A 20,740-nucleotide genomic window follows, 5' to 3' on the forward strand; every position below is an offset into this window, starting at 1 on the left:
TGAGTTCATTCCGATTCGAGTGTTTTAGTACCGTGCTAAATGATATACCGTCACTCCGTCATACTTTTAAGTCCGTGATTCATCAGAAGTTCATTCCCCAGGACCCCAGGGTCTCCCTTGTGGTCAAGATAAGGGTTGTAACCAAGTCACAGGGTTCTGGGTCACAAGTCAATCGCACTTTGATAGTGTTGACTTGAGCCAAGTCGAATCATTTTCGATTCACCACCGAGTCAAGTCCAAGTCAGCTAGTAGAGCAGCGGTTCTCAACCGGGGGTCCGCGAAGCAATTTCAGGGGGTCCGCGAGACCTCTAAATTTTTAAAATGGTTGATAACCTAATTTTTATTTTATTTTTTAATTTGAGAAAGCATGAGGCAGTTTCGCACCACAACTGCTAAAACCTCATGACTCATTCATATCATCATCATAATCGTCTGACATGAGCTATCGTAGTGTGGAAATTCATTTTCATTGCCAATTTTCCAATGACCTGCTGATACAAACATATTGCTGTTTAGAGACGTTTTGTTGAGGTTTTTGGTAAAAATAAAATATGGAGATAGTAACGTCAATCAGGGTGACTTCGTAATGTCTGCGAAACCTTCTCGATTTGAAGTTGTCAGTCTCATCAAATTAGTGAACAGTCGTTTGAAATGAAAATTTACGAAGTATTTCCCTAATTTTTCCCGATGCAGGGATTGAAACCTCGCCACGAAATCCATTTGATCCTGTGATATACATAACCACTATTTGAAGAGCTTCTTGGAGGTACAGAAATTCAATATACAATTAAATAGTATATTCATATTGAAATGAACCCGAATATTTACGGCTGACACTCGTCATAAATCGGACAATGATATACCTACTCTTACAGCTCGGCTATCAGATTTGGCGCATTCTTATTGCGGATGCCCTATCGACAAGGCTGGTTTTTTGATGAACAAGGAGTGTTTCGTTGCTGTCAAAGCATTACGCTCCAACCTTGAAATTCATATCACCAGTTATATTGGTATGCAGCTTGTCGTGTTAATGTTCAATAGTTCATGGTCGAAAATGGTTGCTCGAACAGAACAAGTCGTTTCATGACAGTCATTCTCAGGTTGGAAAACATGGATCCATTCTTTGGCGCATAAAATTTGTCTATATACTTTTAGAATAGGATTTCACTTTGACGGTAGAAACTCTCTGCGGGCCGATCAAAATGCCGTCGCGGGCCCAATCCGGCCCGCGGTGCGTAGGTTTCCAGTCCCTGCGCTAGATGCTGGGCTTGATATGTTCATAAAATATAGGTTTCTTCATTTTGGTGCCATAAATGTTGCGATCACACCAAAAGTATAGTCGGAAGCGTTATGCGGTAATATTGCATTAGCCTCCATTTATCTTTGCGGAAATGGTTTTCTGAACTCCTCGTTCATATCAAAACGAAGACGTGGATTTTAAAGACACGACCACTTACTTCAAGAAATACAGCAGCAAAATTAGCTTTGAAATATTCAAAGTCTACCAAGTTATACATTAATAGTATATGATGTTATTTTCAAGTAAAATCAATATTTTGCTGTATATCACAAGCCTGCAATTCATATTTGCACAAAACAGATGAAGGATGCACCATAATAGAGCTAAAATTCAACTAAAACTTGAGGGGGTCCGCGAGGGTCCGTGACGGTCAAAAGGGGTCCGCGAAGCCAAGAAGGTTGAGAACCACTGTAGTAGAGGGTCGAGTACGAGTCGTAGTGTTGTGACTTAAGTCAGAGTCCAAGTCAATAAGTTCACTGTTCAATTTTCAGTTCGATCCGTTTCAACCCATTTTTCAACTCTGATTTAGTGATATAGGATGTCTCGCATTCATAATATCGTAATTTCCCCATTCCTAACAGTTTATGGACCTAATTTCCAAGTATCAGGTCTGATAGACGAAATACCAGCAATGTGGTAACTTTACTATTCTTCGAACTTACATTGAAATGTCCGTCTTGGTCTCGAGTCGCGTGACTTGGTTCGAGTCATGCGCAATGACTTGAGTGCAAGTCGAGTCAAAACACAATTTGCGTAAAAATGACTCGAGTCACGTCGAGTTTGTAACAAATCGTGACTCGAGTCATTACAACCCATACATATGATTTGCGATGATGCGCCGCGAAGGCTTGTAGATCAGCTTAAGTGTCACCAATGTGTGTAACGGTCAAGAACCGCTGTTATCAGGTGCATATCTGTCAGTTCTGTAATGCCAAAAAGGATATCGACCTCAAAAAAGCGTTCACCCTACAGAAACACCTTTAGCATGGTATATTTCTAGGTAATCCTTGACATTCAAGTATTAAGGAGATCCGGATGTACGGCTACCCTCTAATAGCATATTTCTCCATGTAGGCGTGACATTTCCGAGCAGTATGTCCTAAGCCGTATTGAAATTGCAGTCAGCCATGAAAAATTAACCAACCGGATATAATGACAACTCTCGCTAATCTGTAAATAGGTCCTTCTTCGCAATCCGTGGAGGTGCTCTGACCGGGACTTGAACAACTGGAAATTGTTAGATTTTCCAAATTAGATTAGAATTGGAGTGAAAGCTACACACTTTTTTCCCAGTTAGGTTTGAATTAGAGTTATACCTACAGTTTCGCAAAATTTGACTAGAATTAGAATTATAACTACACCGTTTTTTTTCAATTATACTTATACTCAAATTATAATTATGAATACACTTCTTTTCTAAATTTGATTAGAACTAGTATTATAGCTACACATTTTTCAAAATTAAATCGGAATTAGATTTCTAGGTACACAGTTTATGCCAAATTAGATCAGAATTGGAATTATAGCTACACAATTTTTACCAAATTAGACTAGAATAAGAGTTATGACCATACAATTTTTTTCGAAACTTGACCACAATTAGAGTTATAACTGCAGAGTTTTTCAAATTAGATTAGATTTGGAATTATAGCTGCACAGTGCACAGTGCTTTCAAAATTAGACTATAGGATTAGAATTATAACTACACATCTCTGTTCTTTATTAGACTAGAATTAAAATTGCAGCTACAGTTTATGGCAAATGTCTGTACAGTGTACACCGAACTCGGCTCGCTTCCCACGATACAATTCTCCTGTTGCATTTACAGGAAAACCGGAAATTAGAGTAGAATTTGAATGTAAGCAAATATACATTTCACAAGTTAGATTAGAATTGTATTATCGGCAGTTCGCTCTAATTAGTCTACAAAGTAGAATTATCTAGATGTTGTAGATCTCCAAGTATGGTTCTGACGATCTCAACGCGAACCCGCTACATACAGCCGACAATACCCCGCTCTCGCTACAAACAATAGGTGGCTTTGTGAAGATTTTGAGGAGTGGTCAAGTCAAATCCGCGTAATGAGCTGTGCGCAGAAGTGTGTAGCGCATTATTCTCGGCTTATAGCCGAGGAAGTCGCCTCTATTATCGCACGCTAGCCGTTCCATCTCATTAGTCGCAGCTCTGTATAAACTAATGTTAATAAACACGGCACAGTGACTGCATTGAAACCGTCGCTTTGTCTTTTGAGTAAGGAAATGTTATCTTTGAAACCGCATGTAAAAATACCGGTACATTTGACATAACAAGCCACAAATCCGGATAATCACTCCCCGCTTCCATACGCGCTTCCTTTGTGTTGGGCGTGATCGATAGCGATTATTCGTAAACAATTGAACATACAATGACATAAGACCAGTTTAACACCATGCTGCATTTCGATCAGATTCATTTATCGAACGTAAACACTTTGAACAGGGTACGAGCATTCGGTTGAATATTGGTAGCCATGTGCCCTGTAGAGCTGTACTATGATAGTTCAATAACTACGCAGTTGATTGAACTCTGGTACGATTCAAACTTGTGCAAACTACCGATCCAGCTACCGGTAGTTGACGGTCAACTAACTGCTAGATCCAGTTGCGGATTTTGGAAAGTGAGTAGTTCTAGTTCTAGTTATTGTTAATATTTTGAAAAGTGAGTAGTTCTAGTTCTAAGTTACGGATTTTGAAAAGTGAATACCGTAATTTTCCATGTATAATGCGCAAAATTTTACCGATTTTTTGCCTTGAAATAGGGGGTTGCGTATTATATACATGGGTACAGCAAGCCTTAAAAAATTTCCCTCGATCAAAAACTTGAAATCACGCCTTTCGTCATGTTTGTTTCCAATCGCGCATCGCCTCTGGCCATCGTGTCCCGCAATTCGCATTATAAAGTGTAACGCGCCGCCAATTAACAAGAAGCGTGTTACTATAGAATGTTTAATTTCTATAGTGTTACCAATCAACGAGAGTCGTCTGCACAGCGCCTTCTGAGTTAGTTAGCCGTGTGTAGGCGAGCGAAATTAGGTCGCTGATTGCTACAAGTGTCCGCGCCAATCCTTGCTGATTCATCGCGTCAACAACAGGCCTTAACAATCGCAACACAAGAGGCCATGTGCGCAAGATACAATCGCTTGCGTAATCAGTCGCATCTCCAACAGGACTGATGCGTCCGACATAACCGTTGGCCTGAGCAATCGCATCTGTAATTGTAATAGGCCACGTGCGCAAGATGTCGTGTGTTGCTAGCCTGAGCTATCGCGTCGCCGACCTCGCAGGCTTTCGCTGCTATCTACTCTCGTTTAGAGACAATGCCGTTAATTGTATTATGATTAGCGATGGTTATGTCATGATTGATCGACAATGACATCGCAAAACAGAACAACATCGTGTACAAAACACAACTATTCATGTACTGCGAATGCAGGGTGCATACTATACGTGGGTACAGGCTTTTTCCCAGAATTTACACGCCATTTTAAGGGTGCGTATTGTACATGGGGGCGCACTGTATTCGGAAAATTACGGTAGTTATAGTTCTAGTTGCGCAACAACTAGAAAACACGCTCCGTCGATTGGCGCATGTCGCGGTACCGGTGCTCTGGTTGGTGTAGCGGTGTTGTCAGTGTCAGGGGGTATGTTTTGGGGGTCAAAGCTCCTCCCATTTCAAACTCGAAACCCCGTTGTCTTACAAGGCAGATTCTGTCTGCAATCTTTCTCAGCTCCTTTGCGATTCGGTAATTCGTGCTATCAGTTATTAGTAGGGCCATTTAAAGTCATTAAAGTCATATTTTTTTCTATGCATCAGTAAGTTGTGAAATCAATTTTAACGCAAAAACCCCATCCCTATGGGGTATATTAAGAAAGTTATAAAGTCATATTTTGCTGGTTAGGTCATAAAAAGTTATAAAGTCATATTTTTAGTATAGTTTAAATAAAAAGTACCAATTTAAGCGGTGAAGCAATCAAGCACTAAGAAACTAAGGCAGTTACTCGTTGGGGTAGCTGGTCGAATGCTGCTCAATATTATGCCGAGACGTAGGAAGGTGAAGTTATTGTAAAGAGCATCAAAAATTCAGTCAACGATCCAAAGTTGACTATTCAGCCAATTTGCCTCAACTATAACAATATTTTAAACTTAATACTGAAAATGGAAAATTATAGCCTACGTACACCATCAACCTGATGTGATGTTGTAATGGAAAGTTATAGCGTACGTACACGCCCATGCTGATCAAAATGCCCGTGATTTCGGAAAAGATCCGCTTGAGCTCAAAAATTACATTAAGAAGCAATTGGACAAAAACGATGTGAAAAAAATTATGGAGCTGTACAAAGACGAGACATTTCACTATCGCTTTATGCAAAACTGCAGAAGTGTCAAGCCACATCAGCGTCTGTGGAGCGCTCATTCTCCTTACTAAAGTCCTTTTACGTCCAAATCGTAACTTCAAAGACTCTAGCATTCGGCACTACATGAAACTGTACTACAACGGTGGCTTCAAATAAAAATGGATGTGTTATGTTGCGTATGTTTTACTCTTTAGTTCCGTGAGTGACGTTGTTCGCATATAAAAATACACGATTTTCACATAAAGTCATATAAAGTCATATTTTCCGAAAAATAAAGTCATATTATGGATTTTTTAAGGTCATATAAAAATGGCCCTAGTTATTAGTTAGTTGGTTGCAGATTTTAGAAAGTCGTTAGTTGTAGTTCTAGTTGCGGGTTTTGAAAACTGAATGGTCCTAGTTCTAGTTGCAATTGTAGATGTGATTTTGTAAATGCAGTTTTGTACTAGCTGGGTGTCATTCGGTACTAGGTATTGGGTAATCATCTGTAATTATCTCGACCTTGTGCGCGCTGTGTCGAAATATTACGATGTCGATGAAGCCGCGTCGTCCTCGCGGAGAAATTCCGATGTCGCAATGCCGCATTCGTACCGACATCCCGCGTCGAATTTTTGCGTATTCAGCCATTCTATGCGCGAGATCACTTGTTAAGATAAGCCGAAATAGTTACATTTTCGGATTGGATCGAGACGATCCGAGCTGTGATATTATCGCAGATAAACGTAAGACTATACCATTAACGGATGGCAAGCGTGTCTAATTCTAGTTGTATAATTACACAAATTAGAGCGAAATTCTGGTAATCTAGTTGTAATCTAATTAGTGAAATGTTTCTTTGCTGTCATTTTAATTCGAATATAATTCTGGTTTTACTGAAAATGCTACCTAGGAGAACTGTATCGTGCGAAACGAGCCAGGCTTGATTTACACATTTGCCATTCTCGTACCTATCAAAATGAGCTATGATTAGACGTGAGCTGAACTTCATTTGATGCCCAAGTCTTCGCGAATTCAGTAATTCTAATTTCGATCTAGTCTGGGGAAAATTCTAGCCAGAATTCTAATTTGGAAAAAAAACCTGCGTAGTTATAATTCGCATTCTAGTTTAAATATTGAACACGGGAGCTATAATTCCGATTCTGATCTAATTTGAAAATAAGTGTGTATAGCTATAGTTCGAATTGTAATCCAATTTGAAAAAGAAACTGTGTAGCCATAATTCTAATCTAATGTGAAAAACAAACTGTGTAGCTATAATTTTAATTCTGATCTAATTTGAAAAAGTGTAACTATAATTCTAATTCGAATCTAATTTTAAAAAAGTGTGTAGCCAAAGTTCGAATTCTAATCTAATTTGAAAAAAATGTGTAGCTATAATTTAACGTATTGTGAGAAAATGTGCAGCTATAATTCTAATTCTAATCTAATCTGGAAAAGGTGAAATTGTTCTAGTTGGTTGTAGACTGGAAATGCAGTTTTTTCTTAACTTTCGTGGTTTCAATATCACTCTCGCAGAGTAAGCGTATTTTTTGCTACAAGAAATGATCGAATCGCCAGTTTACGTTTCACCCGCGTGGGATGTTGGCAATTTAGGATCGCTCGCGCCTTCTTCTGTTGACCATGTTATATCTGCGAGCAACCGAAACTCCAGTAAGTTATAATCAGTTTATCGAACGCGGCGCGTGCTATCGCGAAATTCCCAGCGGGACTTTCCTGAACTTTGCCGAATCGATGGTAATTCGTTTACAGTCGGATTCTGGCGACCTTTTGGCCAGGCCTAAAAACGAGACCCTGTATGCTTAAACCGAGAGGAATGACCAGATGTATGCAAACTACTGTATTTTCAAAATCCGCAAGTAGAATTAGAACTAGAACTACTCACTGTTCAAAACTAGCAACTCGACCTGGATCTGACGGCCTTCCGAAATCCGCAACTAACTAAAACACGCCTAACCAGATTCAACTCTGAAGCGTCTGAATAATTTTTATTTTGTCGGAATCCTATCGGCTTTCCACGTGAAAGTCAGTTTATATGGGTCGAAATCAACCCCACTTCATCCGGTCCGTTCCCATTCCAATAAATCAAAAATAAATGAGTTGCATCGGGATTGAATCTGGTTAGATAGTTGCGGATTTTAAGGTTGTCAGTGCTATTCCTCGTTCTAGATGTGAGTTTTGAAAATTGGGTAGTTCTAGTTCTGGTTGTGAGCTCTGAAAATTAGGTAGTTCTAGTTCTAGTTGCTAGTTTTGTAAAGTGAGTAGTTCTACTTCTAGTTATAGTATACAAGTGCACTTACGGATAGTACAGTAATGAATGACAATTCATATTGAAATGAACCCGAATATACTATTTAATTGTATATTGAAGTTCTGTACCTCCAAGAAGCTCTTTGAATGACAATTGCATCGCGCTGAAAAGAATAACATCAGTTCGCAGATAACACCCACCTCAACCCTGGCGTTGTTATGTTATGGTATGCGTCAAATTCTGCATTGATTTCCCTTCTCATATCGCATAAAGTGGAGGCAGCGTATTTACCAAACATAACACGACAAGAGCAATTTTTAAAAAAGACACCAACACACTCAAAAACGCACCGTTTATATAATTCAACCGCGCCCTATCGCATCCAAGTTTATGAGTTTTCGATCTTTATCTGCGAAATGCGGGCCGCGCAATAACAAAGAACAGATAATGTGCAACACAAGGGATGATATTTTACAAGATAATCGTGAAGCGAATATTCGCAACGCGTCTAACGTTGCGATGCAAATTTAGATTACGGAAATCCCGAACCAGATAGTAACTTATATTCGTAATATTTCAGGAATATGAGATAAGCCATTAAAAATATACATAAGAAGTTAAGAAGGGTTAAGAATACCGCGGAATTTTCTCTATATCTCTCTGAAATATCAATATCGCGGATGATTATTGTGGCGGGTTTTGCATACAGAGCAGCATCGTTAGCCCTGTGTTGGTTAGTATGAAATAACATACACACGTGATTAAAAATCAATTAATTGAGAATATCCAACAAAAACGTACGGATATATGATTACTTATGACCGCGTAATACACTACGTTAGGAATATTGCCTAACCGATTATCATCGCCGATAATATCGAGTCGATAGCATACTTTGAAAGACGTATCGGTATCCGCCATTAGAGGTACAAATATCTGCAATATTCACAGTGGCTAATTCCATTATAATTTAGCAAGGGCTGGAATGCATACCCTCAGAATTGTCCAAGATCTACATATGTTTTTCTTTCCGAATTCTGAGTAAATGCGAAACAAAATAATTGAAAAATTTTCAGCGGTTCAAAAGATTATGCGATTTGAAATTTTCTTGTCACTCGGTGGCGCCGCACGGGGAAAATTCTTCCAAATCAATATTCCGCGCCAAATTGATGGTAGAGAACCAATGGAAATGTGTAATTAACCGATTCTGGGGCCAAGGAATTCAAGAAATCTAACTGTTTCGCTCTGAACTAAATGTAGAAAAGCTATGGATGAAAAAAAGAATTTGGGGATGGCAGACTTGAAAATTAATAAATGCATGTGTCATTGCGCTTTACCAAAAAAATAATACAAAATGTACTTTTGAGGTGTATGGTTGTCGGGATCTAATTCTGACCAATTTTAGGCGTGAAAGCATCCGAAGGGGGGGGGGGCGCGAAGCCGCCTGAGATAAATGATACTTTTTGAATTCGGAGTGAGTTGAATTTATGCTGAAACTTCCCGGGCAATAATCTTAATTCGATTTTAAATGTCATAATTGCGTCGTGCCATCCATAAACTGTTGCTAGATTTTGACTGATACCGAACCTTGCGCTGGAATCCGACGATGTCCCCGACTGAAGTGTAACTGATGAATGCGTGTAGCTTAGGGCTGTTCAAAAATAACTTTTTTTCCCGGATTCCAGCCGTTAACTGATTAGTTGCCCTTAAAAACGCTGCACCCAAAATTTGGTTCAATTCTAACAAGTATAAGCCTCCGCAGATCCGATTAAAATTATTAATTTATTAGGGAAAATTTAAAAAAAATTCAAATTTTTCAGTCAACCCCATGAAATTGGTGGGTTGTCTTCAAAGACGATGCAAGACAAATTTGACTCAATTCCAACTAGTAGAAGCGGAGGTATTTGAGTTTTACGTTGATAATTCTTGGATATCCACCAATCATGGATAATCCGAGAATTAGCAACGAAAAACTGAAATAACTCCGCTCCAAATATCACATCCAACCATTTCATACAATTTCTGAGTGGCGCCAAGTTGCGTCAGCAGTCTAGCCCGTACTTCAGTTTCCCCAACCACACATATCATAACACACCAGAAACTTCACAAGTATGCAAAACCCATGAAATGCAACACGACCGCGCATAAAAGCATACGCGCGCTTAACTACTACATGACTATAGGTCAGAGATCACGTTGCATTACCGAAGGCACCCTCTCAAAACGGGGTATTGCGTTTCACAATAATCAGCTTTGGCAATTCGAGAATGCGCGGATATCCTTTCAAATTGCTTTACAGTGGTGTTGCAAAACATGTAGAAATATTCAAGGTCGAGAGTTTCAAAGAAAACTGTGAATAGGTAGAGCGTCTGCGGTAAACATATTAGCCCCGGAATGCGATACATGTCATTTGCAGACCCGTGCAAACTATGAACCTAATCAGTTGAGGGTCAATTACCTACAGATGTTTTCTGGATTTCTGTAGTTCTAGTTCTAGTTTTGGATTTCGAAAATTGAGTAGTTTTAGTTCTAGTGGCGGATTTTGAAACGTGAGTAGTTCTAGTTGTAGTTCTAGTGGCGGATTTTGAAAAGTGAGTAGTTCTAGTTCTAGTGTCGGATTTTGAAAAGTGAGTAGTTCTAGTTCTAGTGTCGGATTTTGAAAAGTGAGTAGTTCTAGTTCTAGTTCTAGTGGCGGAGTTTGGAAAGTGAGTAATTCTAGTTCTTATTGCGGATTTTGAAAATGGGTAGTTCTAGTTCTAGTTCTAAATGCGGGTTTTTAAAAGTGAGTAGTTTTAGTTCTAGTGGCGGATTTTGAAAAGTGAGCAGTTCTAGTTCTAATTGCGGATTCTGAAAAGTGAGTAGATCTAGTTATAAATGCGGATTTTGAAAACTGAGTAGTTCTAGTTCTAGTTCTAAATGCGGATTTTGAAAACTGAGTAGTTCTAGTTCTAGTTCTAAATGCGGATTTTTAAAAGTGAGTAGTTCTAGTTGCGAATTGAAAAGAATAGTTGTTAGGCAAATAAGTTCTTTTTTAAATTTATAACTGGAATTAGAACTTGAACTACTCACTTTTCAAAATCCGCAACTCAAACCAGAACTAGAATTGCTTCATGAAACTGTATTACGGTAGTTGACTGTGAACTAACTTGATAGTGTGTACTTGTATTTAAGTATGGTCCCAACACTTGCAACCTGCTATAGGGCGCTATTTTTGTCGTGGTCTTCGCCGGTGTTAGTCAGTTATCGGGTCCCGCGAAATCCTAAAATATGATATCCACGGCATATCGTGACGCTAATAACCTACCGTGACGGATTGAACGTGAAATTGACAACAAATATATTCATATATAGATGTTAGAATGATGTACCACAGCACGCGATGCTATGCATCAAACGTCACCCAACAAATTCACAGCCGTCAGCTAGCGGTTGTGACTATTTGTGATGTACGTGCAATATATCCCGTGATATTAATAGTTTTCTGCGTCTACTTATATAATTTGCTTTCTTCACCTCTCATTACAACTAGAAAATGTTCAGATTTTCCACATTAGAATAACATTAGTATTACAGCGACATAGTTTTTTTTCTTCAAAATAGATTGAAATTAGAATTGTATCTAGATAGTTTTTTTCAAATTAGATTAAAATTAGAATCATAGCAACATATTTTTTTCAAATTAGAATAAAATTAGAATTATAGCTACATAGTTTTTTTCAATTTGGATTAAAATTAGAATTACTGAAGTTCAATTCATATCAAATCATAGTTCATTAATATAAGCATGAAAATAGCAAACGCCTGTCAACTTAGCCTGACTCGTTTCGCATTGAACAATTCCCCTGTAACGTTTTCACGAAAACCAGAAATTAGATTAGAATTAAAATGAGTGCAGAGTAACTTCTCACGAATTACATTAGAATTAGGCTAATAACTGTATAACTAGAAATATGTAGTTGTCCAAGGCCGGTCGTAATTGCCTGAGCCTCGCTTACCACCCCCCCCCCCCAAGACTCCCAATCACACAACTCTTATTGCCGACAAAATTCACCTCCGGCCGAAATATTTCCCCGTAAATCATTCCGTTTCAAGGTATATACGCCACGCGCGGTAATAGCTCCAAACCTCAGCTTGCGATTACGTCGAATTGGCCGGGGAAAAACGATCCTCACGTCACCGGTGACGGTACTATTGAAAATAGCCGTAACCCGTGTTATTCTTTTGTGCGCGTGGAACGATGCAGCCCACCGCAATATTGTCTTGTGGCGTATCGTAAACAAGACAAACCTTATTACCTCGCCTCGTTACGTCGCGTCGAAAGTGTCATTAGCGACAGATTACGGTTCTCCCGTGGGCTTTCGCGGTAGATAACGTGTGCTGTTATTGGTACTTCGCAAAATCGAGTTATACCTAAGCGATGCGATACGGAGTCGGTGTTATCACACTTAAAAGATGTGGAAATCCAAATATGAGCCTTGCATGTTACCACAGTGAATAAAATGCCAGATCTGCAGCGAAATAAAGGCAAGTTTGTATTTTTATTTCGGCCGTAGCCATGTCATTAGGGAGAATGAGTGTGGGTTGATCACCATCACGTCTTCCCGGATATGTCATTTCCACTAACTCGCGTTGCTTTGCACTGCATGTTCCGTACGCTACGACACGACCAATCCAGGTTTAGTCTTCCACAGACTAGACCTAGAACTATAGAACTCTGCACTTTTGCAAGTCCGTAACTAGAACTAGAACTACTCAATTTTTCAAAATCCGCAATTAGAACTAGAACTACTCATTTTCAAATCGCGCAACTAGAACTAGAACTACTCACTTTTCAAAATCCGCAATTAGAAGTAGAACTAATCGAAAAACCAATAGTCAGGTAGTTGGCCGTTGATTAACTATAGATTGGTAGATTGTACAGGTCTGGTGCCCGCCCGAGTCATTAGCGTTGCAGTTCTCCCATGCGCATTTGCTGTAAATTACGTATGCTGCTATACGATATGTATCCATAGCGACGTTTTCGGGTGTGTTTCACCTTGTTTTTATGATATATCCCCTGCGGTCGGTCGCGCTTGCTAGCTGTTGTTTCTATCCGAGATAAAATATCTCTACGGTTTATCGTAAAATACAATGGCGTGCATTGTGTTACCGTAACGGCCCGGGGGAGATGCTTTATCGCGGATTAATTCGCGGGCACAATAGCGATAAGTCGGGTTATCCTTACATTTTTTCGTTGCTAGCGGTGAAGTTGAATGTTTCGATGATTCACGGTTGGAGTGTCGTATATCGCCGCACGTGATGTTTACGGTGTTGGGGTTGGTTTAATTATATGTGAAGATATTGTCGAAACAATCAGTACCTACCGCATAGACTTGAGCTACCAGATAGGTCTAGTATACTATAATTTCCGGTTTCTTTAAAACACTACAGGAGATATGTATAGTGCGCAGACATTTGCCCACTCTCGTGCTTATGAGGATGAACCATGGTTTGGCATTTACGAACTTGATTTTTGTTGCGTTTCTTTCCTAATTAGAATTTAAATTCGAAGTTCTTGCGAATTCAGTGATTCTAATTCTAATTTAATTTTGAAAAAAAAACTGTCGCAATAATTCTAATCTAATTTGGAAAAAATGTGCAGGAATAATTATAATTGTAATCTAATTCGGAAAAGAATGTGGAGCTATAATTCTAATTTTAGTCTAATTTGGAGAAAATGTGAAGAGATAATTGTACTTGTAGTGTAACTTGGAAAATGTGTAGCTATAATTCTAGTTCTAATCAAATCTGGTAAAGAACTGTAGCTATGATTCTAATTCTAGTCTAATTTGGAAAAATGCGTAGGTCTAATTCTAATTGTAGTCTAATTTGAAAAAAATACGCAGCAATAATTCTAATTTGGATTTGGCTAATTCGGCTTTTTCAGATTAGATAGAATTCGGATCGCTGAATTCTCAAAAACTGAGAAATCGAATTACCAAATACCAAACCAGGAAGGAATCCAACTAGTATCAGGTTCACTCCATATCAAATTAGAGCACATCCTCATAAGCACGAGAATGGTAACTGTGCGCACGCAAAGTTTGTTTAGAGATTAGATTATAATTAGAATTACAGCAAAAAACATTTCAAAAATTACATTAGAATTAGATCACCTGGATTTCGCTCTCTAGCCGTCCAAGTCTCAGTGTGAAAATTCAGTATAATCAGAGCTGATGAAAACGACCTTGCATTACTGTACTACTGTAAACCCGCCCTAAAAGGTCACAAACACTACCGCGAGCCGCCGGCATGAATAATTTCCAAGAAGCCGAGCGCATCCGTAATAATATTGTAATCTCACCCGGCCGACTATAATTTCTATGCTTTGTTTGAGTTTTGGGTAATTCCGGGGCTTTTTTTCCCGCGCGGCCGATGATTTAGCGAATTTACGCGGAAAAACGGGCATAGTTCATCATCCGAAACTATTTTTCGAGTCTTTGCGGTTCGCGGGATTGTTTGCTAACCCGCTGGGATGAGGCGATTTGTTAACATTGAGTGTTGTCCGCCCGTCGGCTCTCTGTAATGTATTAATGTAGCCTCATGACGGATTACGGCTTCGGCCGCATAGTGTGAAATGGTGACGTGTGACATTATCGTATGACCCATGGCTTATTTGCCGTAATCATACTGACTAAAGCCAATCCTGCGTGAGTGATGTGATCTCCTTACAACGGTTATATACATACCAATATATTATACAAAGCACACGCCTTCAATGTCTCTTTGAGGTGCAAAACTTCAGTGTACGATTAAATAATATTTTCATATTGAAATAAACTCGGGGTTATCGTCAGCAACGAGTAAGAAAATGAGAAGAATATTGTATATCAACAATCAAACGCACGTTTACCTTTGTAGATGCTCTCGGAACTGCGGAACTTCAGTACATAAATAAATGGTGTATTCATATTGAAATGTACATTGATATTTTGAATGATAGTCGTCAAGGGCAAACCTGGACAACTAGAAATTATAGTCCTCTAATTAGACTAATTGCAGCGAAATCTAATTATAAGCTAATTTGTGGAATGTGTCTATTAGGGCTGTTAAAAAAAACTTTTTCTTCATATTTTACTGGCTATGTGATAAAATTGTTAGGTTGATGGTTAAAACAACGCTGCACACCAAATTTGGCTCAATTTTAACCACTAGAAGCGAAGTTATTGCAGTTGAAATATTTCTAATTTCATGATTTTATAATAAATAATTAAAGAGTTAGCCACCGTAAATACTATTTTATTCAAATCCAAATTTTTCTACTGCAATATCATGACTATCAGTGGTTGGAATTGAGCCAAATTTGGTGTTCATCATCTCTACGGACAGATTAACAATTTGATGGGGTTGACAGCTAGCTATAATTCCAATTGTAAACTAATTCGAAATAACCGTGTAGCTATAGCTCTAATTCATAGCCTAATTTGGAATTCAATTGTTCATCTTTGCGAAAAGCGAAACTTCGGATAGTAAAAACCAACAGTTATGACGACATCGGTGAATACATTATGCGTCTTGGCGTACTACTGGTTATGAGGTCATGTAAAATCAGTGTTATATGTCTTTGTGTGTCCAAATTTTAATCATAGATTCGTCAATCGATGGCGCACGCAATCTATGACACTGCTACCATCATTGGTGACTTGTCGCATATAATCATAGCCAGGCTCATTTACACGTTTCGATTGGTCCATTCGGAACAAAGGGATGGTATATGCAATAGTCAGATTTGTACACACTATACCGGATTTTCAAAAGGCGCAACGGAAACTAGGGGTACTCACTTTTCACTTTTCACTAGAACTAGAACCACTAAAGAACAGTACTAGATTAGCAGTTTGTACGAGTCCGGTCGTGATATTGCTGGTTTGATATTAGCGGACGCTGTCAGCAACATAGCCCCTTGTAAACCCGATATTTACACTATGGATTAACCATCATTCAAGTGCACTTGTGTCGTGGCTTAAAATTGCCGCCTTTAGGCCTGGCGTGCGACCTTGTCAAAACCTTTCAGGCCCTTTCTTTTACACTCACGCTTTCGGCCGATCAAAACGCGTTTCATTACGCACAGGAAATATACCTTGATGAATATCCGGGTAGATATTCAGGCCTCAAAGTCGCCATTCAGCTGTCAAGTACAAAAGCCGCTAGAATATGACTTGATGTGGGTCGCATGTCGCGCGGAAGGTGGCCGCCCTGGGGATTACACGCTTCGTGGCTTGCATTCGGGTTGGGCTTGTCAAAATATGGCTCTCGATCCGTCGACGAACTGGCTTATTGTAGCGCTGTGTATAGATATTTAAGATGTACGGACCTAATAAAATCCTGCTCAAGGGGTTTTCAAAAACATGGTTTTTTACTAATTTTACCAGCTATTCGACAAAATTGTTAGGCGTGCTAAAGACTACACTGAACATGAACAGATTGAACACCCAATTCGGTTCAATTCCAACTTGTAGAAACGAAGCTACTAAACTCTCAACCCCATGGAATTGTCAAGTATAGTTTATAAAACGATGCATAGCAAATTTCGCTCAACTCCAACCAGCAAAAACGAAGTCTTTGGTGTTCAAAATTTCGGATTTGAATTAATAGCATTTACGGTGGGTAGTTCTGAATTAATAATATTCGAAGAATCTATTGTCAGTGGCTTTTTTTTTATCCGAAACTACTAACTTTCTTAATTTTGTACTGAAGTTTTGCTTGTTTGTACTATTGCAACTATAACATTAATTTTGCCTTGGTAGTGATTGTTAATAATATTCTGGGGCGGATTATCTAGTAGGCCGCATTTGTTCCGAAATTTTTCGGGCCGGCCTATTTGCTAATTCGCCCGTATTAATAATCCTGAGTTGATTTTTTGTCAATTTGTTGGTACGCAACAAAATCACAGAACCTGGCACACAGCTGGTATACGCTGCAAGAAAAAATGTTGCGAGCCACTGTTTTACAATATCAAATTTCAAACATGTCTTACAGCGCTATATCTCACAGCGCTATCGAACGTAACAAGTAAACAACTTACAGAGTAAATGCGTAGCATTCAATGCAGTATGACGGTGTGTTGATAACGTGATCGCTACGTCAAATCAGCCCGTGTTTACGATGACGCTTTTATCGGCCCTTGTGTACTTTGCGATGTAATTCTGACGCAAGAATTGCACAATCTGCCTGTTCGGACGGTCGCATACCCTTTTCTCAATAACTGTCGCATGCATAGAGTGGGAGAAAGGGCCTGGGATTATACTGCGTTTGTAAACAGGTGGATTTTATTTGATAGTTGATCGACCATGGTTGTAAACTCGAACTGTATTTGATTATATATTGGTCACGCGCTTACGATTCCAAGCTATTCTGCATTGTAGACAGAGGCAGACTTTCCTGCGCTGTTGTGTAAAATATTTGCTGAAGCAAGATTTCAACAATCGACATTATACTTCCTCTACCATATAACATCTCTAGTGGGTTAAGGTTCTCGGAATCTACACGAGTGCGCGCGCGCGGATCGATGCGGTTTACCACGCGTGTCGTCTGCGGAGCAGGCTCCTACTGCCAAATCGCTATAGCGGCTTGAAGAGATTGTGGCAGGATTTCCGCTTATCGGGGTTTTGCAATTTGCAAATTCAGCGACTGCGCTGGATTGGCGGCGGACTTGCGGGGATGGGCGGCTAGACGCGCGTTATGCCGATTCGTTCCGAAATACGCAGTGGCTTTCTTTGTAATGACGTAACTCTACCGTGGCATTGGCTGAGCTATAGTAAGGCTTGTGTCGCCCGACACCGTCCCAGGTCCAGAAACTGTCTTTTATATTTTTGAATGTTTAGAGGAAGAAAAGAGAGTGTATTAGAGTCCGAGGCATTCGATTTAACCAACGAGTTTGACAGTTGAATCTTACTTGAACTCGATACGGAACAGTAAACATGACTTAGACTCGGACTCAAGTCTTAACACTATGACTCGGACTTGACTCGCAGGTGAATTGAAAATGACTCGACTTGACTCGAGTCAAAACTACGAGAGTCAAATTGACTCGTGACTCGGAAAATTATGACTTGGTTACAACCCTGCGGTCAGGTACTCAATTTTGCACGGCCCTGGTCGCGTGACTGTGTCGCGAATTTCGGCTCTGTCGCTCTGTCAAATATTCTTGCTCTTTCGTTAACAGCCGCGCTGAGTACCCCGCTTTGGAAGACGCTCGTAGATTTGCTCTGCGACGAAGAAGGAGCGATCCGCAAGGTTGCGTCGGACGTTGTGTTCGAGATCAACGCGGTCGTCTCGCACAGGAGTGGAATCTCAGGTAACCGGTTCGGTTTTCTGCTGTTTTTCGATCGGATAGCAACTTAGCTATCGGACCGAGGATGGCAATTAATGATAGGCTGTATGGGTGCCAAATAGTTCCATATTATTATTACTATATAAATATTTCTATATCCCTGCTCCCGTATACAGTAGGATTGATTAAAAATAACTTTATTTTTCAGATTTTTGCGGCTATTAGCTAAAATTGTTAAATCAGGCTAAAAAACACGTTGCACACCAAATTTGATGCAATTCCGACTGGTAGAAGTGAAGCTGTAAGAGTTTAATAATCTTGAATTTATTATATTTTTTTTCTTCAAATTTCACTCTCAACCCCATGAAATCGTCTAATAAAACGATGCTCAGAAAAATTGGCTCAATCCCATCTGGGTGATGCGAAGTTTTTGGAGTTCAAGATCTTTACCGTCAGTAATCCGAGAATTATTAATGAAAAACTTCGCCTAACTTCACTTCTACGGGCTGGAATTGAGTCAAATTTGTTTTGTATAGTTTTTGTAGACAACGTAACAGTTTCATTGGTTAGCCGGTAAAATTTGAAACTTATTTCGAATGACTTCATATTTGGTGATATGATTGTTGAAATGCAATGTTCTTTTCAATTCTCTATAGTTGGTGACGATTGCCCCTGTATTATTTGGCTTCATTTCAATACGAATATGTTACTAATTTGTATATCCTTGTATATGAAGAAGAATCAGTTCTAGCAGTTTAATAACGGCTAGAAGAGGCTACTAGAAAAATGTTTCGCGCGTCTATAGGGGAATTCATTTTTTCTCCTGACTTTTTTACTTGTTTTTTTTCTGAATAACCTCAAATGCGGTAAGTTATTTCGTTGGGAGCCCTCGGTCGTTGCGAGTCATCATGTGCTGAAAGCAATTCCTCGTTGTCTTAATTGAACAAAACTGCCAAAACCTTGCTAAACTTGAAATTACGCTGCAGAGCAGCTTGAAAAAGTGCCACGATTCCGAAATCTGTCGTTCAGATGTGTCAATCGGCGACGCTTCGGCCAGGCTGTGTTACTATAATCGTGCTGGGTGTGGGTTCGAGTCCGACCGAGGTTGACTTCCGAATTCGATACCTAAGTGTTGGAGGTTTACCTAGGCTCCTCCTCGCCACCTCATCCGCGTCAGCGGTGTCTTACAAAAGCCTAGAGGTGGGCCGTGCTATAAGTCGGCAGTTACGGAAAATAAGAACAATATCGGCCTGGTGTAAATGACCATAGTAGTCGACAAACACCATGAATACCCCAAAAACAAACAAACTATAATCGTGCGTTCCCAAAATTTCGCCTTGCGTTTGTAAATCGGGTGCGTAGCGCCGAGAGTCTTCTAATCGATCACGTTCAATCAGCTTTCCGCGCGGAACAGCCGTCAGTGTGACGGAGATGATGCGGTCTCGCGTTCCCAGAAAAGTTTGAGCGATCGTATAGTTTTTTAAGAAGTTTTCTATTTTGGGCGCTCGCACAAGTCCAGCTGCGCGGCGCGTCAGTGTCGACTGGCCGGGCGCGGTTGTTCGCTCACGATTTCGGCGTCTTATTACGATGACGGATTGTACAGCGACCGGTTTTATCGCGCCAACGCGATACGCCAGACTTGTTGAATCTACAGGGTTTTGAAAATGCGAAACTACGGCTGAAACTATAACTTACGACTTTTCAAAACGCGCATCTAGAACTAGAACCAAAACTACTCGCTTTTCAAAACGCGCAACTAGAAATCACGCCTTTCGTCGTTTTGGCGTGAATCGTCATACCGCTGTTCTGTGGTGTGATATTCTTGCAGCCATTTCCCTCCCATTTCAAGCTCGAAACCCCGATAAAGTAAGAATTAACGAGTTGCGTCGATGTTGAATCTCGTTAGTTGTGTTTTAGTTAGTTAGTTGCGGATTTTAAGTTCAAGTTCTAATTCTAGTTGCGAATTTTGTTAAGTGAGCAGTTCTAGTTCTGGTTCTAGCTGCAAGTTTTGTATAGTGATTGGTTCTATAGTTCTGGTTGTGCATTTTTGAAAATCCTGTAGCTCTAGTTCTAGTTGCTAGTTTTGTAACGGGATTGGTTCTAGTTCCGTTTTCCATTTTCAAAATCCAGTAGTTCTAGTTCTAGTTGCGAGTTTTGTAAAGTGATTGATTCTAGTTCTGTTTGCGCAGTTTGAAAAGCGAACAGTTCCAGTTCCGGTTCTAATTGCGCATTTTGAAAATGCAGTAGTTTGAACAAGTCTGGTCGCGAGAGCTTTATAAATTTTCCAGCGTTCTGAAAGTTAAAAAAGGTTTGTAAACAGCCGCTCAAGAACCTTCCTGCGTACAACGCTAAGCAAACACGGACTACAAGAATTGAAAGTGTGATTAATCATCCCTATCAGTCAGCATTACAGCCTCCTGTTCCTTTCAAGTCACGCGTGCTGGTACGCGTTGGCAACCGACCCCTGTTAACTGTACTTCACT

The 20,740-nt window shown here is 39.8% G+C and overlaps 1 protein-coding gene across 4 annotated transcripts in view; it reads left to right on the forward strand.

Moving 5' to 3' along the window:
- Nucleotides 1-20,740, forward strand: part of LOC145449805 (tRNA (32-2'-O)-methyltransferase regulator THADA-like) — a 106,177-nt gene that overhangs the window by 61,314 nt on the left and 24,123 nt on the right. For all 4 annotated transcript variants that reach the window (XM_080328235.1, XM_080328237.1, XM_080328236.1 and 1 more), the window contains one exon: nt 18,150-18,281. In XM_080328235.1, the coding sequence (XP_080184361.1) occupies nt 18,150-18,281 (132 nt within the window). The remainder of the gene's footprint in view (nt 1-18,149; nt 18,282-20,740) is intronic.

The sequence above is a fragment of the Botryllus schlosseri genome, chromosome 11 (genome assembly GCF_051294905.1).
Source record: "Botryllus schlosseri isolate E-star chromosome 11, Bs_hap1, whole genome shotgun sequence".
Taxonomy (NCBI): Eukaryota; Metazoa; Chordata; class Ascidiacea; order Stolidobranchia; family Styelidae; genus Botryllus; species Botryllus schlosseri.